The 19,622-nt window shown below is 41.7% G+C and overlaps 2 protein-coding genes across 8 annotated transcripts in view; one reads left to right on the forward strand and one right to left on the reverse strand.

The window, feature by feature from the left end:
* LOC147210726 (cyclin-dependent kinase 17-like) overlaps nucleotides 1–15,615 on the forward strand; it is a 50,561-nt gene extending 34,946 nt beyond the window's left edge. For 4 of the 7 annotated variants that reach the window (XM_086115506.1, XM_086115497.1, XM_086115538.1 and 1 more), the window contains 13 exons: nucleotides 1,455–1,580; nucleotides 5,099–5,155; nucleotides 5,243–5,357; nucleotides 5,445–5,539; nucleotides 5,647–5,709; nucleotides 5,787–5,910; nucleotides 6,677–6,797; nucleotides 8,208–8,305; nucleotides 8,469–8,574; nucleotides 10,076–10,118; nucleotides 10,217–10,307; nucleotides 10,386–10,463; nucleotides 11,190–15,615. In XM_086115506.1, the coding sequence (XP_085971632.1) occupies nucleotides 1,455–1,580; nucleotides 5,099–5,155; nucleotides 5,243–5,357; nucleotides 5,445–5,539; nucleotides 5,647–5,709; nucleotides 5,787–5,910; nucleotides 6,677–6,797; nucleotides 8,208–8,305; nucleotides 8,469–8,574; nucleotides 10,076–10,118; nucleotides 10,217–10,307; nucleotides 10,386–10,463; nucleotides 11,190–11,293 (1,221 nt within the window). In that variant the 3' untranslated portion in view covers nucleotides 11,294–15,615. The remainder of the gene's footprint in view (nucleotides 1–1,454; nucleotides 1,581–5,098; nucleotides 5,156–5,242; nucleotides 5,358–5,444; nucleotides 5,540–5,646; nucleotides 5,710–5,786; nucleotides 5,911–6,676; nucleotides 6,798–8,207; nucleotides 8,306–8,468; nucleotides 8,575–10,075; nucleotides 10,119–10,216; nucleotides 10,308–10,385; nucleotides 10,464–11,189) is intronic. The other 3 variants (XM_086115521.1, XM_086115547.1, XM_086115514.1) reach the window with 2 other exon arrangements.
* A 157-nt stretch (nucleotides 15,616–15,772) lies between these two features.
* Nucleotides 15,773–18,458, reverse strand: parapinopsina (parapinopsin a). The gene is made up of 5 exons (XM_086115560.1): nucleotides 17,908–18,458; nucleotides 17,411–17,501; nucleotides 17,101–17,338; nucleotides 16,792–17,034; nucleotides 15,773–16,714 (listed from the first exon to the last, which is right to left on the reverse strand). Exons 1-5 carry the CDS (start codon nucleotides 18,191–18,193, stop codon nucleotides 16,595–16,597), a joined length of 978 nt encoding a protein of 325 aa, XP_085971686.1. The 5' UTR covers nucleotides 18,194–18,458; the 3' UTR covers nucleotides 15,773–16,594.
* Between the last annotated feature and the right edge of the window lie 1,164 nt (nucleotides 18,459–19,622).

Genomic DNA, 19,622 nt, shown 5'->3' on the forward strand with positions numbered 1-19,622 from the left:
TGCTCACAGGTATGTATTCTTCGTCCTTCGTGAATAAATGGCTACGATTACTGCATCTTACTGAGTTATTTGTTAAACCAAGATGGCCAATGTGCACACACCAAAAGGAGCACCGCAGTGATCATTGAAATGAATCAAAAACATGTGTCAGAGACTATCTATGGGAAAATTATATAATTTACTAAAATACTATTGAATTCAGGGACTTGCTGGCAGGGGAGGAAGAGTCTTTCCCTCATCTATAAAAAAAGTATAATGTAATAATGTCAATAATTTCATCATTAAAACCACTGAATTTGCACACGTTCTGTCCCAACACATCAGCGAGAAGGGAAGAGAGGCTGCTTGAAGTATTGTGCCTTAAGCGACTACGCACGCATTCATTGAGGCAGTTACTGGAACATGCTATTTCTTTTCATATTGCGAATATACAGTACATGTTTTATCACACTTGTACTCCACATGCTGACATTCAACAGTCTGTCTAAGATATTTAGTGAATGTGTGTGACATATATTCGTCTTGCTGATTGGCCAGAAAAGTGAGTGAAAGTGCATAGTGGAGCCCAGAAAGTACAGTGTCGCTGCCAGCAGGTGGCAGTGCTGAGCTCCATTGGCACAATGCGTAGAAAAAGTGTGACACTCGTCGCACAGCGATATATAACCACTAGACGATGCCTTGTGTGGTTGCGGACCCGTAGACCAAGCCGGCCAACCTCTTCATAATGTAACTCGCTGAATTCTTTCCAGATTGACATGCATTGATTTGTCAGAAACGTCAGTCATGCAGTTATGATGCAGACACCTCGGGCGTTCATAACATTAAATGTAAAGGTATGACCAATTGATATAGGGGGGAAAAAAACTGACTGAACTTGACTTTAACTATTTTGTTTTTCTTTCTATCACATTGTTGAACAGTGTGGAACTGATTGAAGAATATGTAAATGCATCGATTAAGGTCAGATGCGAAAAATATTCTCTTTTCGGTTCATGTATGACATCAGAGGAGTCAGTGCCCCTCCAGTCATGAATGTCACCGCATGTCATGGATTTAATTATGTCAATATTGATGAGCGCAAGCGTTACTAAAAACACTTTTCAAACAGATTGGTTCTTTTTTGGGGAGCCTGCAACCATTTAATGGCATTTGCATTCATTTCATGGAGAAAGATGATTCGCAATAAATAGGTTTTCAGTTACAAGCGTGGTCACGGGCTTTCATACAATGGTTAAATTGTTGTTGATTTTTCTCCAAATGCGTTTTGGATAACAGATGGATGGACAACATTCCATCTTATTTTTTCAAAGAGCTGCTGTTTTATGGCAGCCTTAACCCTAACAAGCCATAAACTCAGAAGTCACAAGCAACTTAAAATATTTTGTTTACTGTATGTTGATCGTTCTCTGCTACACTCACAAAATGCTGTCTGTCTTGTCTTCTCTGTGTTTCAGGACATAAACAAACGTCTGTCTCTCCCAGCTGATATCCGGCTACCGGAGGGCTACTTAGAGAAGTTTGCCATGAACAGCCCGCCCTTTGACAAGCCCATGAGCCGCAGGCTACGACGCGCTTCATTGGTCAGTGTGAGCGTGTGTATGTGTGCGTGCGCTTGCTTCTGTACGTGCGTGTGCCAAGCAGCTGCATATTATTTGGGTCTGCTGTGCATGTCTGCTCAGCCGCATCCGTGACCAAATGTTGATTGATTTACTTTTCTTATCAGGCTCTGTGTACGACTGAAATGGCTGATCCACTGCAAATACACTGAACATACACTCAATTTGAATGGCCGCGGAGTTATGGATTACAGTTAACAATGGCTCAGTAGGGAATGAATGAGTGTTACGTATCCACGGCCAAGAGCATTGTGGGTAAGAATGGGGAGGAAGTGGGTTGGGGAGGAGGTGTTTGCTTTGCAGAGACAGAGAGGTGGAGGATGGGGAAAGATTGGAAAATATTCATGAATATGCAGAACTGTCTCTTTATGCCTCATTGTGCAGCTACTGAATTAATGCTGCTCTTTCACGCGCTCTTTTTTGTCACCGTTGGAGACACAGTCCTTCCTTCCATTCATTCACATTTGAGTGGAATCATCTCTCCGCTCATGGTCCTGATTTACATTTTACATAACACATTTTACCAACAGCCTTGATATTCTCTGACAAAGTATAAAGGTTTGGTGCTGCATCATCCATTCTGCCGTCATTGACAAGTCCAGCGGCTTGCCGCCGGCTCCATCCTTGAAGCTCTTTACTGACAGCTATTTTGCTGGAGCCTCACTGAGATGAAAGGAAAGGATCTTTGAAGTGAGTTTTGCAAGGAAGCCAAGAGGTTTACCGTGGATAAGAAGAAGGTGGCTCGCTGATGCACCTACGAGACGTTTAACAACGTCAAAGACATGCGTTTTTGAACGACTTTGACTTATTTCAGGCTGCTGTTTATACGCGATGTACTGGAGGATCAATTATTCAGCGCAGGATGAAACACCAGGACGCCTTCAAGGGAGGAAGGACGATAGATGCAAAGATGCAGAGAGGGATGAAAGCAGACTTCATTAAAGGCAGTTTGCGGTGTGCTAGCAAGATTTGAATTTAAGATCACCTCACAAATGCCCCCTACATTGGTAGCATGACTTATTCGTAATGGAGTGTTATTAAAAACACTGAATGTTTGAAAAATTAATTATTGAAATGTGGACTCAATTAAAAAAAACACAAAGCCGTGATGAACTTCACTGTCAAGTCGAAAGCTTGCTAATTCTGTGCAATATGAAACAGGGATGAGCCTTACTATAAAACAAAAGAAAACATAACATGATTAGATTAACATAAGAGCAAAAATGCGAACTAATAGGCTGGCACAAGGAACAGGGCTGACGAAAACCAGTGGAAATAAAAACCCAATGAGCAGACAAAAATGTGACAAAAAAATGAAACAAACCAAATCTTATCAAAACAAAGTCAGCAAAAGCACAAATGATAACACACTGGCATTCCTTTCTTTAGAGGCAGAATTTATTTATTTTATACAGCTCATACGGATCACATTAAAAATGAGTTAGTGTGCTTGCCTAGTCACATTTGTGATCGGTAAATGTAAGCCAAGAAATGGCAAGCACACAAATGGTAATGGCCCATGGACTTTTGAGTGTGCTTGTCCTTTGTGACCAAAACCAGCAGCATGTGTCAGGTGTCACGTAACACGTGTGTCTGTTTGAAACCGTCATCGGATCTCTCTTCACTGTACCGGTAATTCAAGCAAAGGTGGTTGCTATCAGATTTCTTGGATGCTTGTTGCCTTTCATAATCAATTATTTACAATACAATAGGCTGGTGAAGAATGTGAGCAGGACTGGTCGAGAAAGGAAGGTGTCGATTGTTTTTATTTATTTGTTTCTTTATTATCTCAAACCACAAAGCTGATAACCTCTCATAGCCACTTTTTTTTATCAATGTAAGTGCGCCACCCTTCTTAATAATCACCTCTTTTCTTGGCAAGTACTGTTCATCGAAAACTCTCTTTCCCCATTTCACTTCATCAGCTGCACACAGAAAAGGGCTATTTACTGCATAAATGAAGGCACAGTGTGGTAATGGGCTCTCTTCCCGGCACACACTACATTTCATTGTTTCGCTCGGATTTATGTTGCTTCTGTTTTGCTAAAATGTGCTGGGCCCCCACCAGAGCATTGGAGGTGAAATGAACTTGTCAGACGCACACACATACCCGCACAAATAGATGTGCACTGAAATACAGAAAATGGTAATGAATGTACTTGAGATTGGAGAACAGCCCGCATCGGCTCGGGTTGGATGAGCCACAGCAGACAGAAATGGACAAGCAGCAGGATGTTGCTTCCTACTGTGTGCCGCAGCTGGAGTAGGCCTGCGTTGGCAGTAATGTACGGTGTACAGTACATACACATGTGAAGTTAGTTGTCTTACAGACACACCTTTGATGAGATCATATTTCATCAGCCCACTTTCTCACTGCAGAGCCCTCCCCTTGCCATGGCATTTATATTGGCATCGGTAGTGAGAGTTGTGTCAGTTTTGGAGGATCCAAGTGATAAAAACTTGCTTGAAACATCCTTGAGAGAGACTGACAGATGAGGGGAAGTGACAGTGAGTGGGATAAACACTGGCAGGCCCGTGGGTACCACAGCATGACATAGCTGCAGCCGTCTATTATTCATGAACTCCAGACCAGAGGACACGCATGATACTGTCATGTCTTTATTATCTTCATTTGGACGTAATGAATTAATCCATTTCCTTATACTGATAAATGCTATGTACTGTATTACTATAGCATCTGGATGCTCTACTCTTTGACCAGTTTTTCATGGCCTGTGTTTACAATTAGAAAATTGTGTTTTCTCCACTTAATCATTCATCCTTTTAATGCAATCAAATATCCATTGCTTGAAAGGTTTTTACACCAGGACTATCAACGCTATGGTTTTGGCACAGTTCCGCATTTCCAAACAGAAGCCTGATGTCAGGCACCCCAAAAGCTTAAACGTGTACGAGTAGATGAGACGCATGCTCTAGGTCAGCTGCTTATGGGGCAAGAATATTTGAGTTGCCTCAGGCGCTGGCAACCAACAGTGCAGCATTGATGTTAGTATTTGTGTCTTGAAATGTGTCAGCTTACGCTCAGGTTGAAGAGGCCATTAACACACTGAGAGTGTTGGAGAAATCAAGATGATGCTGCAGCACAGACATACAGTACATAACACAAGCAGCATAGCTGTTGGAGCGATGCTAGCCTGCTTCCTTGCTACTGTCAGGGAGGTCTTGAGCAAGGCATCAAATGAGTTCCAAATTGTATCATAAATTAAAAAAAAATAGTTACCACCACACTAACAATGTGGAAGACAACATTTGTGTTTTTTGGCAGACTGGGTCCAGGACTGCAGGATTTACAGGAAATACACCTGCCTCAACTTAAACACTGAAATGTATCTCATAAAAATGACATAATTTGCTAAGGGCAATTTAATCTTCCACAATTTTCAGGTGTTCCAAAACAGACAGTCTGTAGTGATCACGGTAAGATTACATGTATTCATTTTCCTAAATGTCTTCTCTTTTAGTCTGAAATCGGCTTTGGGAAACTTGAGACCTACATCAAACTGGACAAATTAGGGGAGGTGAGATGAGCCAGTTGCCCAAAATTGAGCCGTATGAACCTCAATATTCCTTCTTGATATTGAGCGCACTTTTGACTATTTTGCCAGGGAACATATGCTACAGTTTTTAAGGGGCGAAGCAAGCTAACAGACAACTTAGTGGCTCTGAAAGAGATCCGACTGGAGCATGAAGAGGGTGCACCTTGCACAGCCATCAGAGAAGGTTTGACACCGCCGCCAGCCGCTTTGCTTTTTCAGCTGAGTTTGTTATCTGGGTTTGACTGACGCTCTCTTTGTCTCCTCCGTACAGTGTCTCTACTGAAAGACTTGAAGCACGCCAATATTGTCACTCTCCATGACATTATCCACACTGACAAGTGCCTGACACTCGTGTTTGAGTATCTGGTGAGAGTGTGTGCATGTGTGTATGCACTGCACTTGTAGCGTCCGATTACTGTTAGGTGTTTTAAAACTCTAAATGGCAACACTGCATTCTCTCATTCTCTCGTCAGGAAAAAGATCTGAAGCAGTACATGGACGACTGTGGGAGCATAATGAGTGTACACAATGTCAAGGTATATCATTTGATTAGTCAGCACTAAGAATTCTGCTGCTATTGAATGCGATTATATTGCTACCGTCTCCTCTCCAGATTTTCTTATTCCAGCTGTTGAGAGGCCTGGCTTACTGCCATCGAAGGAAGGTTCTACACCGGGACCTTAAACCCCAAAACCTCCTCATCAATGAGAAAGGAGAGCTGAAACTTGCAGACTTTGGTAAAGTCCTGCTTTACTAGAGTGGCAGCGTTAGAAAATCCTCTAATAAGACTTGAATATACTCTGTAAGGTAAACCCCTGGTATTTGATGGGGGAGAAAGAGCCCAAGTAATTGACGCCTCCTAGAAATGTTTATAATTGCCTAATATTAATAGTTTAAAGTGGAAATATACCACAAACCTTCATCACAGAACATACTCTAGTATCGTTCAAGTATCAACTAGCATTGTTGCAAACTGCAAATAGGCTTTTCCTTGGGTAACGACTATCACTTTTAATGCACCTATTCAATTTACTGCCACAATTTTTCCATTTTTTTATTATTTTTTTTAAATAGTGCATTGTTGTACAGCCCGAACATACTGTACTGAAACCCACACTATTGCTCCTAAAAGCCATTGACCCAATATGGCAATCTTGTTAGACAGTTTACTCAGTTCTGCCTTCTGGTGGCGATAATCCATTATGACATATTCTCCAACACATGAGTAAAAATCTCCCTTTTCCATACCATTTAACCTGCTCAGAATCCAAGGGGACTCTAGCCCAACTGACTGATGGAGGCATGGAACACCATGGAATTATTACATCAATCACAAAACATTTACTCCGACACCAGCAGCTTAAGAGTGTTTAAGTCACCTAATATACACAATTGCACAATCTATTTAGAGTATGTCAAAATATGAATGAAATGAAAATGGTCTTGTTCAGAGTCAACAAAGTCACTATTGCCATTATTTTGTGCTCCTCTCCCCTCTTTAAGGTTTGGCCCGTGCCAAGTCTGTCCCCACAAAGACCTACTCAAATGAAGTAGTGACATTATGGTACCGACCTCCAGATGTGCTTCTAGGCTCCACTGAGTACTCTACGCCCATAGACATGTGGTGAGCACACACACACACACACACACACACAGGCTGTAATTCATATTTATGTAAATCTAACGTTTATGGCATTCACATTCCCAATGGAAAAGATGAGAGCAGACTTTTTCAAGAGGTTGTCTCATTCTGTATGCTACTTTCTTATTTTGCTACTGAAAGAAGGGGGGGGGGCAGAGATCACACTGGACTATGTCATTTTGGCACCCAAGGGGGACCTGGATAAATTGACGCCATCAATCAAGTGTGTTGTACTAAATGTGACCTACTCAAAAGTCAAATGCACAATGATATGATTTGAAAACAATGGGCACTATGTAGGACAAAAGCAAAACTGAAAAGCGGTAATAAGCAGGTCCAAAAGTTATGAGTGGAGGAAGTTGTGTTATGCGATAGAAGATTCTCTACTAGAGACACAGGAGCCAAGCTGGAGGTGGCGGCGTTGAATATGTTGAGGTTAGCTTTTGGAATGACCTGACTGTTTAGAAATGAGCTCATCGGAGGGAAAGCCGGGATGGTTTGGAGACAAAGTTCGAGAGCGCATGGACACACTCAGAGGAGAGACAGCAAGTATATTTTCAGATATGATGAGGATGGAGGTGACAGGCAAGAGAGCTCAAGAAGCTTGATAGATGTAGTGAGGGAAGACATGAGGGCAGTTGGTGTTAGAGCAGACAATGCAGAAGATGCACTATGGTGGGAAGCCAGTGTGAATTAAATGTATTCAAATTAGAGCTCGGACACCCAAAGTCCCCATTTGCTCATCACGTTGATGCAAAGCAAAAGACTTTGCCCTTCAATTTGAAACTTCTGCTTACAACTACAGAACTTTTTTTTCTTTTTAGTTTAAAATGATTTACCTTAACTAGAATCCTGAATCACATCGTGGCCAAAGCTAGCATCCCGGTTGGTTATTGTGCCTTTTGATGCTGTAAATAATAAATCCTGGTTGTGGCTGAAGCCGCATGCTCAGCTAGCAAGGAGTGGCCAAGTATGATGACTCCTTCTTACACTTTTTTTGGGAGGTTGGCAAACACTTTTGGTGCATTACCGCCACCTTCTCTAACATGTAACAGTCATATGCTCCTTTAGCATGTGACTTATACTCCAGAGTGAGTTATGTTTTTTTTCTTGTTCACAATGTATTTTTTGACTGGTACAGCTAACACTCCAAAGTGTCTGAAAAATACAGTATATTTATGTGAAAGTGTTGCCTGGTAGTAGTCTAACCTTGTGAGCTCAGGGACACAGGCATGGCTTTTTCCCAGATTATGTAACGATGCAATGTTGCATTATAAGTGACAATCAATAGATGCACGCTGTACACTAAAATCTTATTGTTATGAATTTATTTGTGTGTGGATTATGAAACATTCCATCACTCACCCTTCTTTTGTATGTGTCACTGTGCAGGGGTGTGGGCTGCATCTTTTATGAAATGATAACAGGCAGGCCTCTGTTCCCCGGATCCACTGTGGAGGACGAACTTCACCTCATATTCCGCATCCTCGGTGAGACTTTAGAAGGGGATTCCAGTGCAGGGAAATGTTCATTTTGTTTTCCTCATACCACCATGCTTGATAAGTGGATGGCTTATCTTTCTGTTCCTAACTAAATACATTTTATGCTCCTGTTGACTTGCCGATTAATAAACGAAGGTCTCAATTTGCCCAGGCACCCCGACAGAGGAGACCTGGCCTGGTATCAGCACCAGTGAAGAGTTTAAGACGCATAACTTTCCCAAATACAACGCAGAGCCGCTTGTGAACCATGCTCCCAGGTATGTGTGCCTTCTCACAAGCAGAGGAATCCCAAAACGAATGTACAGTATAATACAATCAACAACATGCAATTAAGTAGTATCACTACCAAATAAAATCCACAGTCCTCAGCCCAGTGATGCATTTGGCCCGGTACACACGTAGGGATTTTTTAAATATCTTAACAGACTGTTTATCTGTTTCAGACCCCACACATTCCGACACACAAATAGTTTTGGTCGTAAATATTGAACATGTTTGATATTTAAGATTGTCGGCACGGCCCATTTTATCAGGACAAATGGACACTTATCAGGGGTGCCCAACCTTTTTTGACCGGAGATCTACTTTTGAAGCAACCAACCTCCCACGATCTATCTGTTACCGCACATCCACGCATATGCACACGCACGCACCTGTGCACATGCGCATACACACTCACGCACGCCATGATAGGCAACGGATATAATGGCCCCGAATATGAACGAAACAGAAAAATAAAGTAGATACAATAGTTTGTTAATTTGTGAAAAGGAAATCGCTGTCTTCCTTAAATAGAGACCTGACGCGGAGGCATAGGACGCACTTTTGCAGCGTGTTAAGTGCAGAAACTATTGTACGTACATGTACTGTTTCAAAATGCTTCTCCTGGCACTCCGGATTCCCATTCCCTGCCAGTCCTATCAGTGACTGGTACATGAAATAAACTTTGAATGAGAATAATAATACTAAAAAACTGACACTTTAAAGGTGGTCTGCTTTTTTTATTTTATTTCATTTTTTAAAGACTGCTTTGTGAAAGTGAAACTTATAGGATGCTTAGTGTGCAATGTGCGCTAACACACGTCATATTAATAACAAGCACACAGACACACAAATCTTATTTATTTATTTTTTTCCCCCATGTCCCTATGCAAACCTCGTGATCGACTTGGGACCAGTCCGCGGGCTGCTGGTCAATTGCGATCGACGTGTTGGGCACCCCTGCTTAACATACTCAAACCACAAGATAAGCGTATGGGATAATCTTATAAAATAGTCTGCCCTTTGATATCCTTGTTGGGGGAGGGGCAAATTCAGGACAAAAGCTGACCAGGCACGAGTCGACAGAGTAATAACGTGCATTCGGGAACAAGCATAGGTCGAAGCGTGTTTCAGTACCCGTTTTAGCTTCACCAACTGACCGCTGCGTTTGTCGCCGCGGCCTTTTCGTGAAGGGTGCGCGTGAACGCTTAAGAGGTCAACCGGTATGTCTGCCAGAAGAACCCCAAAAATATTGTCCTTTTAAAGATTCAAAGGCTCTTTTTTTTATTGAGACTGTCACAGATAGAAACCAATTTAACAATATTATCGTGATTGTGCAATGTCATATTTCACAACTGTATTACAATATAAAGTGAAAGAATTGCTATAGTTCCATGAAGTGTCCAGTGAGTCGAGTTCATCCACAGCATTGATGCGCCACGCAATAAGACTTTGACCTCAGTGACCCCTCCGCTCTGTTCTTTTGCTGGCATGCAGGATAGACAACGATGGTCATGACTTGCTCTCGGTGCTTCTGCAGGTAATCAAAATACTTTCTGTACAAGTGATTACGGTTCAGAAAAATACACCTATAAACCGTGAGCCTTAAACCTCTCATCTGTCTCTGTGTGATTCTAGTTTGAGGCAAAAAAGCGCGTGTCGGCCGAGGATGGTCTCCGACACGCGTATTTCCGAACTCTTGGCGAGCAGGTTCAAACCCTGGCTGACAGTGAGTCAACCCCTGCTACCAAGTCCTGCTCTAACTTGCACACATGATGCCATCTCACCTCCTGCGGTTTGTTTTCAGCTGCCTCGATCTTCTCCATAAAAGGCATTCAGCTCCAGAAAGACCCAGGGAAGAGATCCTCAGCCTACCAGGAGTCGAGTAAGTCTCTTGAGATGGCGAACTAGAAGAGAAAGACAAACAGTGAGGATATCTTAGTGGGAACAGGACAAGAATAGGCCTCCTCTCTCTTTTTCGCTCTCTTCCTCTTTGCTTTATGTTGTCTTTCATGCTGCTGTGTGGCCATACTTGCCAAGCACGATGTTCTAGTCTTACATCACGTTCATTTTTCCGAATCTATGCTATGAACAGCAGCTCCTGTAAGACATGCTGTAATGAAGTTACTACCCATTGGCTGAGAAACGGGCAAATAATCAGAAAAGAAGCTGACCGGCTCTTCTAGTTGGCCTTTTCAACCTCAATTCTATTCCCAAATGGCTGCTCTCCAAGAACAATGGTGCCTTTTAATACTACTTGTGTTGGGCTGTTAAATTTGTAGATTTACTACAAATGACTGTAAGTTTGTAAATAAATCTAATTCGTGGCTGAGGTTGAATCAGTTTGACCGCAGCGCTACATCAAGAACTGTAACCCAAAAAACGCACACAAGCAAAACAACAAATTCACACTGTGTGTATACGTGTGTGTGTGTGTGTGTTTATCTCTTTCTGTCTCTGCCGTCTTGTCCTTAAAAACTGTCCCCTTGCTTTGTCTCTGCACCCATTCCCTTCTCTATCGCAATGTTCATCTTTTTCCTGAATATTTTCTGTCTCCCTTGTGCTCCCTACTCCACATACTTCTTTATGCCCGACTCATCACCCTAAAAAGCCATGGCCCATAAGCTAGGCTCCGCACCCTCGCAGTACTTCCAGAGAGAAGCAGCCAATCCCAGGCCTCAGAGTCACAATCTCTCCTCCACTTCCACTGGCTGAGTGGCCACTACCATTCTGGTAAATACGGTCTATTTCACACTGTCTCTATCATGTTTCCTTTTCTTTCCAATTGACGTGTCACTTTGCCGCTTTACCCCTCGCCATGCTATTTGTTTGCCACATTTTGTCTGTATGTTTCTCCTAGTTAATGAGCCAAATAACCTTTCATCCCTCCTCGGAGGAGGCGCTCATGTACTGCTCACGCATTTCTTTTCTTTCCCCTTTCTGGCTCCTCACATTGCACGTCCTGCTCCTGCATCTCAACTTTCACTTTGACCGTCATCTTCTTGTTCTAAGAGAAAACCTGCTCCCAGCCTTTCTGTCAGGACTGAAAGACACAGCAGTGTATGGGTAAAAGGAAGGAATCTGATGGGGAGTCATTTGATTCTTTTTATGTGTAGTCCTCTTTAGGTTTCTCCACTGAGAGAGGTAGTCTTTTTGTTGAGCCTGTAGGTAAGGGCCTGAAGTGGTGTGTCTTCTTAATTGGAAGCATGGTTATGGTGTGGCTTTTGTTGCGGTGTTTGACATGATGCCGGTAAGTATATTTACATGGGGTTTTCTGTATTGGGACAAGATAGACAGTACAACTACTACTATTCATATGTATTTTTTAGACCAGTGGTGTCAAACATACGGCCCGCGGGCCGGAACCGGCCCCCGAGGGGGTTCGATCAGGCCCGCGGGCTAATTTAAAAATGAAAAAAAAGCATAAAAGACACAAAATAAATATTTTTATTAAGATGCAATTCATGTATTAACCACTAGTCATTGTTTTCTCTTTCGTTTGTAAAGTGTAGGTGGGGGTTACATTTAGATTTCATATGCACATGTGTAAATGGTTTAAAAAAATCCTTTCTTTATAAATCTTGTTTAATCTTAAAATGCATGACTATATTTTTAAATACTAATTGTTCATGTTTTGTGCCTTTGTACAATCAGTGGGATCAGTTGCACTGCATATATGTGAATGATACAATTAAATTGCACATTTGTTGAAGGAAATCTAAGGTGTTTTATGAAATGTTAGGTAAATCAAATGTAGGTACATTTCAACATTTTCCTCATGTACTTGTGCGTCGCTATATCAAAACAAAGGAAAGACATATTTTGGTTATTTATAGCAGAGTATGGTATAATTTTAATGGTCTGGCCCACTTGACATCGACCGAGGCCGTATGCGGCCCACAATATGAAATGAGTTTGACACCCCTGTTTTAGACAATTATTACAATTTTGTAATACAAGACATTGTTCGCCATTGGTTTGCTCTGATATTTGCTTTTATGTGAATGGTTACATGTTTTCATCTTTTTTTTATTCCCCAACATGAAAATCGATGTATTTTCCAAAGCTTATCAGCACTTAACATTTAGCACCATTGAAGATGACAAAATAAGTGTGAAGGAAAACCCAGGATGAAGCTGTCTCTGAAACTGACAAATTTGCCTGTGGGTCTCGTATCCCAAAATGGTAGCTAATCCCCCACATTAATCCCTGCAGCCATAATTTTACAGAGAACTTTCAAATGTAGTCGAGGCAGTTCTGGTAACCCAGAAATTATGTGGGAATAAAATGTACTTGATCGCATACTGGTCTAATCTTTCCATGTCTGGTCCCTGTATTTCCCGTGATGGTCTTGGTGTGACAGCTGCTTGTTTGCCCAACATGTTTGTCTGTGTCTGTCTCTCAGCTCAGGGGAAGGGCAGACGGCAGAGTGTGTTGTTCTAGTGTGTCGGATGGCCCCAGAAGTGAGGAGGTCTACGACCGGAGGAGCAGTGCTATCAGACACAAACATTCTGCGACCACACCACGCGCACTGAAGGAGCGACACACTCTCACTCAAAGACGAAAAATGATTCCCATGTCCACATAGAAACATGAACAGATCTGGGACTAAAGAATTCATACGCGACAGACATCCAGATTCACGTTAACCCCTGAAGACAGAAAAAGGACTCTTCAAAATGTGTGTGATCACAAAAGTGGAAAGTGGGAGAGTTGGTGATTCTCCCTGCTGCTATTACCGCTGCTCACCAGATAAGGGCAATGTTGAGGTGGGCCAGAACAGAACTTGGAACTGTGAAGAAGGCGCAGGTGTGACAGTGGGCCTGTTTCAAAAATGAACTTCCTTACTACACTTAAGTCTCTTCCCACTCTTCTGGACTGTTGCTGTACATAAACAGACTGCGCTGTTATCTATTGTCCTGAAATGCCTCGGCCTCAATCCAAACTCAAAATATTGCACCTCACCTAGGCCCTTTATTATGTGATCACACACACACATACAAACTAGCTTGAACTCGCTAGCTCCATGCTTCTTACTTTTCTGCACACACGCTTTTGTTTCACTTGAAAGTCCGAAGTGTATATCCGCGTGGGTTGACACAGATTACATTTTTAGCACCTTACTGTCCACTATAGGTCAGGGACACTGTCAAATACTGTACCTCATCTCTCAGAGGTGGGTTATAAGTATGCATCAGAAAGTAGAGTGATGATAACTCTAAATAATGAACCAAAAAAAAAATCTGATCATTGAAAATATTAGGTCACTATAATCTTGGACACTGTAAAGCTCCAGTCAACACCTTGTAAGGACAATGAGTAGAAGAAAGTGTACAAGTCCTCACCTGCTTATCCTTAGATGCCCCCTTTGCCTTGACTCACAATTTATTGTGTGTGATTTTACCGGCGTTGTTGTGGAACTGTTCTTTGCACCTAATTTTACCTCTGGATCACCAGTTGATGATTCGACAGCCCCATTCCTCTCCAAGACCAGCTCCAAGTGCAGTGTCTATTTTTACACTTGATTTTATTCCTATTTGTATATAAGATCTTACTTTGTACTTCTCAGAAGCAATGGTATTTCTCAGTCTTTGCTGTGCTCCCGCTGTAATAGTTGGCGACTGGCTGGGAACGTGTTGCACATTCCTTGAGCTCAGGACTTAATTGCTTCTGTCATTCTGTGGGTGCTGCAAGGTGGCGGCTGAAGCTCCATGAATCCCCTTTAGAGCAGAATATGTTGCCCTGAAATCCCCTTGTAAGGCTTAATTAAGAAGGATCTTTCCACATTGATGCACCCGTTCTTTGTGTTCCTCGTTCTGTTTTTTAGACTCCAGTGAGACTACCAAGTGTACGTATAGTCAAAACCATCTTAAAGCATGCTTGTGTATTGCACACGCTCATGTTTCCAGGTGGTATGTGAAATTGCTGGAGAAGATATGTCACCAGAGGAGTACGGTGTTTGCATGGCACGTGAGCTAATAATCATCACATAAGCATTGCCCCCCAACGATATCAATGAAAATAGGATTCAATAACAATGTGATGCCGTGCTTCAGCACCAAATGATAACTTGAGAGCATCCAGTGCAGTAATAGTCTGTTGAAGCAGATCATTTGATAGTGAGCGGTAGTGATGGGAAAATGAAGCTTCATGAAGCACAGACATTTTTTGACTCCTTTAAAATGTACTCTTGATTTAAAGACAAAAGGCTCGTGCAATGGAAATTTATTAAACTTCCACTGCATCTTCAAACCAAGAGTGCCAAAATGATCACAAGTGTTTCATGAAGCTTCATTTGTCCATCACTAGTTAGTGGGACTTGAAGCACTCCGACACAATGTTGTTTTGAATTTCTAGCTGCCACAAACCTCCAAGCGCACAGCCGTTTCACACACCAGTAAACTTATGTGTCAACATGTACTGTATCTCTGAGATGGATTATGGCTACTGATTGGAGTGTCGCGGCGTTCTGGCGCTGACCTCGGATCAGAGACTGGCGTGTCACGGTCTTCTGGCATTGACCTTGGATCAATTCGGAGTGAGAGGCGATCCCAGGTCTGTGCCGAGTCAGGACTACTCCACCTAGTGCGTGGCAGTATGTAGCATGTACATAGATGATCGCTCACTTTGTATATATATATAGAGAAGTGTTTAGGTTTGATACAGCTATTCACATTCTGCCCTTTTTGTGTTTCTTTAATGAAAGTCATAGCAATATTTCTGTAATCAATAAAAAGCCACGGTAGGGTGTAATGGGGTGATTGGTTATTTAGAGTGGTGACTGAATGATTAAACTGTGAGACTTGACAAAGAAAGCGACAAGGAGGTTCGTTTTTGCTGTGTAACATGCAAACGGGTTTAAAAAAGGTTGGCACTTCTACAGGGTCGCTAAATACACCCAGATTATTTTGGGGTGTTTTTGCAGTGAAAGCCATACTAGTGGTCATGAGGTGATGAAAATCTGGTTGTGCAGAGTGGTTTCCTTGAAGAGAGAAAGAGATGTGTACATCAAGTTCAAAATAAAAGTTGTGTTATTACTTTGTGTTCTTGGATATCTTTTGACACCCAAAAATATTCGACACTCTAATATTGCAAATTATACCCATGGATGTGGTCCAAGTTAATAGCACCACACGCAGAGTACACATGATTTCTTTTCAGGAAAATTTTCTCAGGTGAGAAAATGTCTTTTATTATCACAGTAAATTAAAAAAGCAATATACAGCGACACTTTCCAGGAAAGAGAACACGTACATGACAGAAAATGCAAGTGACATTGTAGGTAGCCCTGTGACAAAATAAATGACATGAGTGGCGCATCAATGTGAACAACATACAGAATTCACACAGTCTCCATGGTGATTTACAAACTTTTTTTTTTTTTTTGTAGTAGTAAAAGTCTACACACGCCTGTTCAGTTTTGCTGGTATTAAAAAAACGAGACCCAGGTTAACCATTTTCTAACTTTTTCTACCATGAATGTAACCTAAAATCTGTAGAGTACCTTTGAAGAAAGATGGTAAAAATAAGTCAAATAATACAGTACAATACAATACATTCTGATTTATATCGCTTTTTCACAACAGCTGCAGCTGTAACATGTGCACACCTCCTTAAAACTGGCAGGTGGCTGTGTTCACAGTTAACCAATCACATTTAAATTTATGTTAAATGTGAGTCAGCACACACCTGCCACCATTTAACCAATTTGATCCCACTGGTCACATTTGTGAAGGACAACAATGATTTAATTTACAGGGCTCTGAAATTTTTTATTACTGATTACTTAAAAGGGCCACCAATGACACCTGATTTTGACTTTTAAATGTCTGGGAAAAATTTGGGATTAAATAGGTTAAAGTGTCATTGGTTTACCTCAATTAAATTTCAGCTGTTCTAGTAGGCTTATTCTTGACTTTTTATTGTTGTGTTCAAGGCGGATTACACCTTGAACTGGTTGCCAGCCAATCGCTGAACGTACACCTAATGTTACGTCTGGTGAGTGTATAATTCTTTTCAGAGATCCATTTGGTTATTGTGAGCACAAGCAACTGTTGTCTCAATGTCAGATGTCTCTGCTTCTGAGGCCCAGGGGGTCCATCCACACAGGATCGTTGGAACAGCATATATTCGGAACTGGAAAAAGACAATCAATCACACACATTCATGTTAAATTATTTTGTATTGTCGGGAATGTGATGCTGATGCTTTACCTGTCGGTTCATGAAAACGTAAATGATGGGGTTGTAAACAGTGCTGCTTTTTGCAAAGTAGATTGGTATAGTTGCAATTAGAGGATCAATTTTTAGCGTGGAATCTATGATGACTGCCAGGGCCATGCTGGCATACGGCAGCCAGGTCACCAGAAAGGCCAGCACCATGATGACAACCATACGGGCCACTTGCACTTCCATACGGTGTGTGCTGCTAGTCTCAGACACCTGCAGCTTGGTCACCTGGGTCATACAGACACGTGATCACATCAGAACACTGAACAAAAAGCAACATTCTCCATGTCTCACCTGCCGAAGGGTCCAGAGGAGACGCAGGTAAGACACCATAATGATGGAAAAGGGCACAGCAAAGCAGAGTGAAAAGTAAATGATTATATATGACATGTTGCCGGCATCCCGGCTGTACCAGTTGGGCGCGCAGGAGGTTTTGATGCCCTCCAGCTCAAAACTCCCCCAACCAAACAAGGGTGCAGTGTTCCATACAAAGGACCATACCCAAGACAGCACCACGCCAGCAATTGCATGCCTAGGCAGAAGCAGTCACGATTGAACACTCACTGATTCAGCTACTTTGTTTTGAAAGAATAACGATGCATACCTGGTTTGGAAGAGGGCAGCACCCATAGGATAACACACCACTATGTAGCGCTCCACAGAAATGACTCCTATCGTACACAGACTTGCTATACCTGTCAGAGGAAGGAGGAATAAAGTACACCAAATTAGAACACATTACGTTGACTGTCATCTCATTGTGTCGATAGCCATTAAACATCAAATCCAAAGAAATAAGATAAGCCGGCATAACTTTCTCTTCAATACTCATTAAAGAAAGATGGTTATTATGTATGCGGAGAAGCTTTGAGGGTAAACAACTCAAAATAATTCACAAGCCCTTCAAGTTAACATGTACTGTATACCTGTCGTGAATCTACGATGACATACTAAATGTGAATATTTATCGGTGTGTCTTTGACTGGCATTAAACATGAAAAACAAATAAATGAGGAAAAAATAAAAAGATCCAAGCTAGCCCAATTTTCTTTTAAAGGGACCTCTCTCCCCAGACACAACACTCCACTTGAAAAGACTCACCAAAAAAGGCCACAGCAAAGCCTTCTAAAATGCATCCCATTCGTCCAAGGCTGAAGTATCCCATGGCGGCGGTCACTGTGGTGGGCAGCCCTCCAAACACAGCACAGCCCAGGTCACATATGGCCAGGCTGACTAGAGCGTAGCTGAGTGGCTGCCTCAGCTGTTTGTGTCTCACTGTCACCACAATCACCAGGATGTTGAGAATGATCCCCAAAATCGAGAAGACGCCCATGATCACGGCCATTATGGTGTAGTCAGACCGAGAGAGGATCTCTGGGTCGTCCATATTTCAACAGAAAGACGAGTTTCCACGAGGAGGCGAGGCGATCTTTTTTATAATTTAGATGAATCGTGCTCAAGCTGGGAGAGTTATAGTTGCTTTTTTAAAATGCTCGATATTAGCAGCTCTTTGCCCACTGAAAAACTCTGACCAAGTTCAAAATGTCCAAAGGTCAAAACAGCAACTTTTTATAAAAATAAGTACAGTATCATATTCAAAATTCAGCATCCAACCGTATTACAAAAAAAATTATAAGAAAGCCATGCTTAAAAATGACAGATTGCTTTTCTACTGCAGTACTAAACGCACAGAAGAAGCGACTCTCGAAATGAGACGATAGAAAGCAGATCTAGTTCATGATATGTCGTTCCTTCCTACCAAATCCTGAGATCCGGATTGTGAGGATAATAATTCTGCCTAATATCCTCTAAGACTGCACTTTCCATGATTATGTGTGTGGAATGTGTGTGTGTGTGTGTGTGCGTGCGTGTGTGTGTGTGTGTGTGTGCGCGCGCGTGTGTGTGCGCGTGTGTTAGTAGGGTCACACAGGTGTGGTGGAAAAACAACAAGGTTTTAGAGCAGTGTTTCCCAACCATAATTGAGCCAAGGCACCCATTGAAAAAAAAGAAAGAAAAAAACTCACGCTCCACCACCAAAAAAATATGGCACAAAAGTTATGAATCCTAAAATAATGGTCATCTAGTATCAATTTACTGATGCATTGAGTTAGTAAGTGTGACGTTGAGTGTGATGTGAGATGGATGAAGACCAAAGATTTGAATTTGAATTGCCTGACATTGGTGGAAATGAATAGATTTTTTTTCAATGCTTTGCCGATGACAATACATTGATCTTTTCCAAATTGAGTTGCATCCCAATAGAAATATGCTTCCACTCTAGGACACAAGCTTACAAAAATATAAAATGCACTGACATAACTTTGACATACAGATACACATTAATACATACTGTGATGTGTTTAACATTAACATAACAGACTTTCAATTTTTATTATCAAGATGAATCAAATTAAAAGGTACAGACTTTTTACAAAACAACACCCACTTTTGTCATTAATTAGACAATTACAGTGATAGGAAGTAATGCAGTAATACAGTAGATTCTTCCGGGAACTTTGCTTGAGTGTTTATTTTTTTTTTTTAGACGTTTTACTTTTACTCCCAAGATTGGAAGACAGATGCCAACACGTTCTATTCATTACTTAGCCAAATAGCTTATTAGTTTTGCATCACAATTTAAAAAGAAGTAAGCAAAGAGAGGTAAAGTGAACCGGTTGGGATTTTGGTTGACTGAGGATATTGGGAAATTATATGGCGGCTGTGATTTCCTACATGAGAGAGAGCGAAAAAAAACCCGAAATAATTCATGGTGAGTGCGTTGTGACTTGCCCAGACTACAAAACGCCAGCTTCTGC

The sequence above is a fragment of the Hippocampus guttulatus genome, chromosome 1 (genome assembly GCF_054856545.1).
Source record: "Hippocampus guttulatus isolate MCC_2025c chromosome 1, RoL_Hgut_1.0, whole genome shotgun sequence".
NCBI classification, from domain to species: domain Eukaryota; kingdom Metazoa; phylum Chordata; class Actinopteri; order Syngnathiformes; family Syngnathidae; genus Hippocampus; species Hippocampus guttulatus.